The sequence below is a fragment of the Lutjanus erythropterus genome, chromosome 20 (assembly GCF_056507025.1).
Source record: "Lutjanus erythropterus isolate fLutEry1 chromosome 20, fLutEry1.hap2, whole genome shotgun sequence".
NCBI classification, from domain to species: domain Eukaryota; kingdom Metazoa; phylum Chordata; class Actinopteri; order Lutjaniformes; family Lutjanidae; genus Lutjanus; species Lutjanus erythropterus.
In genome coordinates this window covers 20,432,765-20,442,363 of record NC_139336.1, presented here as the reverse complement: position 1 = coordinate 20,442,363, position 9,599 = coordinate 20,432,765, and the positions used below count along the sequence as shown (strand labels likewise).

General features: G+C 37.8%; 1 protein-coding gene across 2 annotated transcripts; it reads right to left on the bottom strand.

Annotated features, from left to right (window-relative positions):
* Window positions 1–88: 88 nt before the first annotated feature.
* snx24 (sorting nexin 24) lies at window positions 89–9,038 on the bottom strand. 2 transcript variants are annotated; one of them, XM_084745581.1, is made up of 8 exons: window positions 8,696–9,038; window positions 6,231–6,314; window positions 4,508–4,612; window positions 4,120–4,214; window positions 3,972–4,001; window positions 3,678–3,742; window positions 2,792–2,858; window positions 89–1,104 (listed from the first exon to the last, which is right to left on the bottom strand). In XM_084745581.1, the coding sequence occupies exons 1-8, from the start codon at window positions 8,978–8,980 to the stop codon at window positions 1,095–1,097; spliced, it is 741 nt and encodes a 246-aa protein (XP_084601707.1). In that variant the 5' UTR covers window positions 8,981–9,038; the 3' UTR covers window positions 89–1,094. The 2 variants fall into 2 exon arrangements, with proteins under 2 accessions (XP_084601707.1, XP_084601708.1); XM_084745582.1 differs by lacking the exon at window positions 89–1,104 and having other exon boundaries at window positions 1,654–2,858; window positions 8,696–9,036.
* Window positions 9,039–9,599: the final 561 nt, after the last annotated feature.

Here is a 9,599-nt window from a genome sequence, read left to right as displayed (position 1 = left end):
TATGTCAGTGGTCATTTCACACACCCTGAGACACACATCTTTGTTGAAAAACCATAAAAAAGTGCATTTTGCAGCCAAACAAAGGAGGTCTGTGGAAATAATGAACTTTATTGGTGTCAGTATTTTACATATCGTCCATCTTAAAGTGCTACAGTAGAATTCCAGTGTTCGCTGTAGGTCAACACTATGGCACATAAATGACATGTTTCACATCGTCAGAGCACAGATAGTACAATGTTACACAGTATAAATACATATAAATCTACAAGATGGATCTCTATGAAATGATTTACTTTGTTAAAACAAAAACATGATCTGCTTAGTTAATTCAATATAAATATGTAGGCGTCACTGTGCTGTAGTGGAGGTCCAGTCACATAAGAAGTGTTGTGTCATCAATTACTGCCCAAAAAGTGACATGCGACATAATGTTTCAGCTACAAGTCATTGAGTGTTCACAACAGGAGATGGTTTTCACAGACATTCGTTCGCAGGGAACAATATGTATTTAATGTCATATTGCACAGTTTTACTGGTTTTAAGTCCTTTCAATCACCATTTTTCACCTAACAAACGCTCTGCAAAACAAAACACACTCTTTCCCTTTACATGATGGGTGACTATGCCTCTAATCACCACAGCTGAAAAACTGGCCTTCTAAATTGTTAATGTGTAAATTCAACATTAAATGTAACATGACTGGTGTTAGTGTTCGATACTGGCCTTCAGCAAATGTTAGAGGCCTTTTTAACTACAAACATGATCCTCATTTTCATGCACAACCTAAAACCTCAATGTGAAAATCTACTTACACCCACAGCTGCCCAGCATGAGCGTCTGAACCCAGTTTTCGTGGGGAATGTAACAGAAGGTGCCACGTGTCAGCTCAAGACAGTAATGAGACATTTCTGCTTTGATTTAACAATGACAATAGAATTTTTTTCTAGTGTTAACATCCCTTTGCACAAACTGGAACTGCTTTCAAATGTTGTTCTTCTTTTCTTTGCCCTCTAGGTTGGACAGGGGGTCATGCATGTTGCATGCATGCAGGTTAAATAGGCTCATTCTCCCGCTACGCTGTCAGTCTTCATATCTCATCTAGAGCTGCAACAATGAGACAATTAATAGATTAATCAATCAAAAGAAAATCGGTTGCCAAAATTTTGGGCTGCTGGTTGGACAAAAGAAGCAATGTGAAGACGTCACTATGGACGACAGATTTAAAGCAGGGGAACGCGTGAAATAAAGAAGACATCTATGGTTCTGTTTTTATACTTTTTTTAAAAAAACAACTATTGTGAGTCCAACAGTGCCATAGGTGTAGAGACCGAGTAATATATTGGTATCAGTATATATGTTTTTCTATATGCACTGATGTGAAAACCATGATCACATGGGTTATTTAAATTTAGCACGGTGGGGAACATTTATGATAACAAGAGGAACTCCTGTCAGGTAAATGCCAAGAAGCTGTGCTTTTGTTTTACAACCTGTTCCTAATGACTGGCAGTATTTAAAGCCACTGACAGACACTTAACAGTACTGATATTTATTTAGTGACTTATTTCATCTATTCTTTATTTTGTCTGTTCATTTCTAGAATTGGTTGACATTGTTGACATGTGACATGACATCATTGTTGTTGTTAACCACCACATCGGTGAACTTTTTTCCCTTTAAATTTGATTGTGATCTAAAAATCCCATGTTGGTCAGGCTCTACATTGGAGTGCAATGTTAAAATCAGTGGAGTAATCTTTTAATTCCACTGTCAACATTTTCTCCTACAACTCTAAACATGTCTTTCCTCACTCACAGGTTGTGCCACATATTTCATTTCAATTTGGCTTTGTGCCCTAAACCTTAAGCTTTTTCTATCCTCTGACCAAACTGAGCTGCTCTGCCAGTAGCTCCTCACCAGCACCACTGCAAACAGTACAGTATTCCTTCAATAAAAGAGGTCCACATCACTGCCACGGCCTACTTATAAAGCTCAAATCATCTCCACCCTGACATGTGGCGCATATCTGTCAGCTTCACCAGAATGCAGCCTTTAAATTCTTCCATGTTGTCCCGCACTGCTCTCCCCCTTAGACGGCTCAATTTGGCAGCTCAGAACGAATTCAAAAACCGCAGCTCTGGTGCTATAGAGGGAGTGGCACCTCCCTGTTCGCAGGCTATGATCCAGCTCCACAATCCAGCCCTGTGCTTTGTCGGCACAGGCCTCCTCTGGGTCTGGCAAAGTCACCTTCAGTCCAGCTGTCATCAGAGCTGGAGTGCCATTCACAAACTTCTGCAGGCTAAAAACTCGAAAAACACTTTTGGTTTCCTTTAATTTGATCTGCCTGTTATTTATATTTCCTGACAGTGACAGTGTATGCTTATTTTACTCATTACTTTCTGTAAAAAAGGAAAATACGAGTTATTTTCTGAAAATAATATTCACTTAATTATTTTTTCATCTAAAGCCTGAAAACATCTATGTTATTCTGCTAAACTGTTTCACATTGAGCTGCATTTTATAGCTGACAAGTAGGATTCAAATCCAATGAATTATGGGTAAATATTGTTTACTACACAATGAATGTTTTAAAATGTAGTGCCAGTTATTTATTGAGATATTAGGCATCTTTTCCTTTTAAAAATGTATGGATTTATGCTTTGGAAAATGTAAATGAGGCTCAGTTTATCTTGACGTGTTATGTTCTTCCTGACGCACACCTAAAGTGGTGTAAAAATGTGGAGCATTTGTTTGTAGTGTTGTGCCCTCAGCTTCGGCTCTGCAGCTCTACCTCGGCTGAAGATCCGGGTAGAAAACTCCGTGGATCACACCCTCCATCACAACATTCGAAAATGTATCTGAAAGTGAAGAAGAAAAGAAAGTTTTAAAAATAAAAGGTATGATTAGTAAAAGGTTCAAGACTACTTGTTGCTGAAAATTATTTGTATAGTAGCAGAAGTCTAATTTACCATAAATAATTAAACTTTAAACAATGTTATTAGAATAATTAAAGGGATAGTTTGGATTATTTGAAGTGGTGTTGCATGAAGGTCTTATCGATAGTGGATGGTGCTCAGCACACCTTCAGTTTGGAGAAGCAGAGAGGAGTGACAGCACAGAAGCTAAGTAATGAACTGTTGTGGACAAGGTCAGCAACAAAATGTATTTCAGCCACTTCAACCTAAGACAATCAATCAGTTTAAGAATATTATGTTTAGAAATTTATTTTTTTCAGTTTCAGTAGGCCATCAACTCCTGTGATTTGTGAAGTAAGATGACTGATTTTGCCTATGAAGCTTGGTTGCTCAGGAAAGAACAATATTTGGCTTATACAGTGGTGGTTGCATATTAGAAAAGGCTGTCTGACAGCATTTTAACCATTATTGATTTTTTTTTTTTTTGATGGGCCTCTTTTAGATGGCTAAAAAGCATTTTTCTGCTGACACTGTCCACTGCAGTTCATTGCTTGGCTCCTGTGCTGGTACTCCTCTGTGCTTCTAAAAAACTTTGAGTGTGCAAAACAACATCTACTACAGGTAATACACTGACTACGACATGTACCTCATACAGCTCCACTTCAACGCTGGATTTAATCAGATTCTGAAATATTGCGAACTATCCCTTTAAGAGCTATTTGAGGTATTATGATATTACGAGTAAATGTACCCTGAACTCACCATGTGCAGATGGCAGCAGGTAGGGGTCTCTCAGAAACAGCAGGACTGGCTGGTGTGAAAGTTTACTGAGAACAAAAGGAGAAGTCAGACAGATTGTGGGCGGCTACATTCTGCATATAAATGAGCAGGATGAAGATGTAGGTGGTGTCACAGACACGCAGGGTGAAGTTCGAGTGCAGAGCAAATAATGTCACAAGTTTTAAGTGGTTCGAAATGCTGCAAAACAAAGACTCTGACCTAGTTTTTCATCCAATAGATTTTAAAAATATTAATTGAAACAAGAAAATGACTCACCTCGATTCCTCTGATTCTGTATCAAATGACCTAGAGACGGGAAAAACAAAAGTTAAGCCACATAGCCTGGGAACAAACTCGCCCACAGATGAAAAAATGCCACGAATCTGGTCTTTTATTTCATAGAAAAGCAGCAGTTTCAGCTCACCCACAGCTCTCCGTTTTTGGCACTGAAGGAAAATGGCGGATATTCAGGAAATCCAGGAATATCTTTGGAAGAACCCCATTTTCCATAATTATAGTCTGGCAAAACAAACAAAACAAAAGCAAATTAGAATGTGCACATGAAGCAGCAGCAGCATAAAGCTGAAGTGACCTGCATGATCTCTCTCTCTGGTGAAGTCTGAATTTGTTTAGTCTCCCAACATCTGTACTGTAGTTTGTCTGTTTATTTTGGATTAGAACAATTTGTATTTAGTAAATGCAGAAAGACAGCATCCATCCATGGTCCTTACTTCATATACGTATAAAAATGTTTTGGTTCTCTGTCTTAAACAAACAGTCCCAGCAGGGTAAGTGAAGGTGCGTCAGGTTACCTGCAGGTAGAGCTCCAGTCCGTGCCTCCTCTGCTCCAGGACTTTGGGAACCCAGTTTCTGACATGTTTTGAAGGGATCTCAGGTGGCTTTATGCTCTTCTTTAGCTGCAGGGATTTAAACACATCATTACGAAATATACATGACAGATGAGCAAAGAGGAAAAACAAGAGCTCTGTGAAGCTGCACTTTGGCACAGTTGGTGCTTTGATCTAAATGTAAAAACATCATCCTGTGCACTCCAATACCCAATACCCAGTATGTCAAATGCAGTTTGCGTAAAAAATACCATTAAAAAAACAACAGAATAAAAACATAAAATGCCTCCATACTGCTTGTCTGGTGTAATTCAAGTCTCTTCAAGCCCCAACATACCAAGTCGACTAAAATAATGTCTTTTTCACCATGTTTTTAGGCTGACTCTGTAGATCCTTAGCTTGGAGCCACGTCCACTTGCGCATGCACCCATCTGAAATGGGTGTGTGTATTGTGACGGTGTGCAAAAGGCATGTCGGGACTTTAGGAGACTATGTGATTATGCCAGACAAGCAGCGTGGAGGCATTTTATGTTTTTATTTTTTCCAGTTGTTTTTTATGCTTGAAAACTGGTAATTTTTTTGGTCAACTATACCTTTAAACACAGCTCATTTAGAAGAGTGAAATGCAGTACGCAAGCCAGTACGTCTGCCTGGTCATTGTGACCCACGATCCTCTGCTCAGCAGACGACGCGTCACGCTGACTGAGCTACCACGAGAGCACATACAGATGACAGCTCTGTGATGATTCGTTCTAATCACGCGCCTTTTCTTTTTAGTTGATATTTCGTATTACAGACGGCAAGAGACGTTTGAGTATGAGGATCAAAGTTCAAGACGCAATGTTATGACAAACTAACTGTAACTGTATAACATAACATACCTTGCAAGGGCAGCTTGCAGTAGAAAAGGTATGCGATTAATGCTGAATTTTACACCTGCAGCACCTTCCAAAAAAGTTTGGACAAGGAGCCATGGACTCATCAGGCTCAGTTGCGCTCAGGCCCAGAGAAATCAGTGTTTCTGGATGTCACTGATATATGACTTTCAACGCAACAACAAACCATGTCAAGCAAAAATGTTTTTTCTTAAGTGTTCTTGTTCCAATGTAGCATTCTTTCCAGAGATCTAGAGAGAGATTTCTCTGGATTCTCTCAATCTTTTAATCATATTACTGACTGTAAATCTCAAAATTCTTCACAATCGTGCGTTGAGAATTGTTGTTCTTATTAACTATTTGCCCACGCAACTTTTCACAAAGTGGTGAACCTTATCCCATCCATGCTTGTGAACGACTGAGCCTTTTGAGGAAGCCCCTTAAATACCCAATCATGATCTTGTCACCTGTTCAGTTAACCTGTTTCCCTGTGAAATGTTCCAAACAGGTGTTTTTGAGCATCCCACAATGTTCCCTGTCTTTTGTTGCCCCTGTCCCAACTTTACTGGAACATGTTGCAGGCATCAAATTCAGAATGAGTGTATATTTACAAAGAACAAGAAAAGTTTTTCAGTTTGAGCATTAAGTATCTTGTCTTTGTACCATATTCAACTGAACAGAGGTCAAAGGGGATTTATAAGATCTTCACATGTTGAAGGCTACGGTTAAGGACTACAACTCTTGAACTTGAATTCTGTTAAGACTTGACACAAATAAATGATCACAAACTTTGGGAAAGCACTAAATCTCACCATTTTATGCAAAGCGTGGAATTCACTGTAGCGTTTCTCAACAGTATGTTGTCTGCCGTTCATCAGCACTTCAATTTTGAAGACCTGAAAGAAAAGAAACAGTTAGTCCTAAAGCACTTCTGGGAAAGGGGTGAACTCTGCTATTTGTAGAGTCAGTTGACGGACTCATGATTTATCGGCAGAGCGCATCAGCCACAAATGACCCCTCCCAGTGCAGACAGTCAGTGTGTGACTGAGGCGCTGTCAAGTCTATGTCAGCTAGTTACCAACAGGAAACATCTGGCTGCTGTAATCGAGGAGGATTTTCATCTGTCTGGGTTTACTGTTAACAGAACTGAATTTTGTAAAAGAGGAAATTAAATGACACTCTTTAAATGACAGCAGTGCTGTTAATGCAATTGCGGACTGTCAACACAAACGCGCACTGCGTCTCCCAAGACGTAGAGCCAACACGTAAGAACTATTAACAAATCTAGAAACAGCTCGGTGAGTTTTTTCAGCTATGACACAATCGAAATACATCAAATACTTTTTTCTTTGTCAATGTCATTTTTAAAAAAAAATCTGTGTTTCCACTATCATTACATTAATTCAGTCACAGCAGGCTGACTCTCAGTTTATATCTGAGGAATAGTTAAACATTTTGGGAAGCATGATTATTCACTTTCTTGCCAAGAGTTAGATGAAAGGGTTAATATCACTTTCTGTATGATAAAAATGAAAACAAATTTCTCTCCACAGGCAGTCAGGTTGCTGAACAGTTGACGCGTGTGCACCTCGCATTGTTGTGTTACTGTGTATATGAGCCTAATGTATGAGCTCTTTGTGTACACAGTCTGTGTAGGTCTGTAGTGTGTCCTTTGTATTAAGCAGAGAGAGCCAGAGCACAAGAATTTCATTGTATTTCTAACACATGTGACGATAAAGTTGACCTTGAACTTGAGAATGGAAACAGCAAACACGGCTAAAAGAAAAAAAATAAATGTATTTCTCAGAATGTTACACTATATCTTAAAATTTGGCATTGTGAACAGGTCAGTAATAGGTATTGAAATTGGGGCTAGTTTATGATTTATATAATCTCATTTTATTTAACTTATATCTAATTTATTTCCATCATGTTACACAGCACCAAGATGGTGCCTAAGATGACAGCCTCATGCATTTGTGTATAGAAAAGTGGATTTTGAATTTCATGTTAACCTGAGAGATACAGGAGATGATTGTGATGTGCAAACTCTGAAATGACAGCGAATTTTAGACCACAGATTTGTGCTACGAGATGTTAAATTTTGACTTAGATCATTCTAAATTTTAAATTTGGGTCCATTTGAAACCTTCAGTCTATTTTAAACTGTAATCTACTTAGTTTTAATTACAACTCTTTTTATGAATCTGTGATAATGCAGAAAGGCCAATAAACTAAAATGATATGACAGAAAGGAGTTTGGAAGACGTGCATGTTTATGGTCTACACAAAAGTCTATGCATCGTGGGAAACGTAGGATTTAGGGTTGCAAATTGTAAGCACTCTCTCTAATCAATCACTGGTAATATTAACAATCAATTAATTGATTAATTGTTATTAAAAAAAAAAAATCTGGCTTAAAACACAAAGTTTTTTTCCCCCACAGAAATATATTACATATTGTCTGACAGCATCACATGAAACATGTAAAGAAGTACAGGCCTACATATTTAAACACATATACTTGAATAGTGGATGACATGTGGGGTGCGCTTATAAAAATAATCAGTTATTTTTCAGACCTTTATTTTGATTGATAGATCAATTAAATTTTAATTGATCGACCAAATTCTTAAGGGCGATTAATCGATGGACGATTAATTGTTGTCATCCTGAGTTGACCAATACTAAGAAATACAACGTCTCACTACAAGAGTAAATCACAGGCCCTTTCAAGTGAATTTATGAGGGGAAAATAAAGTTTAAAAAGGCTCATTAAAACTTCATATGAGGTTTCCGTTTACAAAGAGCTGTTGTCATAAACTTCATTCATATCAATGTTTATTTATGTCAGACAGCTGAGGCTCCTCTGACCCTGTGGACTTGGTGGGTTTCAGCCCTCAGTGGGGTCGAACAAGAACACATAGGAAACTTTAAATTTGAATTCAGGTTTCTCTTTGTCACACGTTTTAGTTCTTTAAATCCTTCAAATTGTTTACAGACTGAAATGTTTACAGTGAAAACAAGGTGAGTTCAGGCGGATTGGAGGCATCTGAACAGCCGTAAAAAAACAACAACAAAAAAACAGGCAACAATGTTCCGTTAACAGCGGCATCTACGCTGCGTTGTCTTCAGCATTAAACAGACGTTAGTTTCTTATTTCATGGGTAGACAAACAGAAATAACATCTGAGCAAAAAATAAAAAAATAAACCGATGACAGCAGCAGGGCAGACGACACACAGACACACAGAGGTTATTATTAGTGAGCAGCTTACCGTGTATCCTTTCTCGATCGAGTTGTTTTCTGATCGAAACGAAGGGATCGATACTCTGACCGGATGCATTTTTTGACTTGAGAAGCGATCGGTTTTGTAGGTAATATTTGATCCAGTGGCACACACACGCACACACACACAGACACACACACTCTGCTGGTGGTTTACTCCAGTTTGTCTGGCAGGCAGCCTGATAAAATCCACTGGATTCAAACATGGACACGGTCTCAGTTCCGCCCCCTGGTGGAGCGGAGGATACTGCAGATGACCGGGCAGTGATTTCATGGTTCATCTTAATGTTGTGCAACACCGAAAGTTAAACTTCTCCAAAGAATGGAGCCAAAAAAAAAAAAAAAAAATTAGATATTAAATGACTAAATATATCAGTAATTATTAGATAAATTAGCACGTGAATAAATTGTGTAAAATATATCTATAACTGTATATTTTGTGAAACGATTGAAAAAATAAAAATAAAACAGGACTTATTATCTATTATTTTTAATTATGATAAAATGTCTTCATTGTTATTTTTATTGTCATAATAAAATATTTTTTGTTGAAGCTTATTATTAGTTCCAAATTTTCTTTTTCGATAATCTCTTTTCTTATTTCATAATTGGCTTTTGAAATAATTATTTATTATTTGTGTTTTATTTATGTTTATGTCATTTGTGGTTTATTTGTGCTGATTTATATATTATAATTTACACAAACATGGCATCTTTATTTATATGATTATCCAATTCACAGACAATTAATCAGCTACAATTGCTATCGCTTATTAAAGGGGCATTCCACCAGCTTTAGACATAAAGAACCGTTATGATCATTTCTACTCAGCTTGTAAAAACTGCTGTATAATGTTTTCTGTGGTGCTAGAGAGGTAAATCTACAAACTCTG

Bases quoted from the DNA above. Each gene is read 5' to 3' on its own strand.
- snx24 (XM_084745581.1), bottom strand. From the start codon at position 8,980: ATGAAATCACTGCCCGGTCATCTGCAGTATCCTCCGCTCCACCAGGGG. The intron at 6,315-8,695 runs GTAAGCTGCTCA...CTTTTCTTTCAG, and splicing joins CGATCGAGAAAGGATACACG to GTCTTCAAAATTGAAGTGCT. The intron at 2,859-3,677 runs GTGAGTTCAGGG...CTTCACTTTCAG, and splicing joins CCTGCTGCCATCTGCACATG to ATACATTTTCGAATGTTGTG.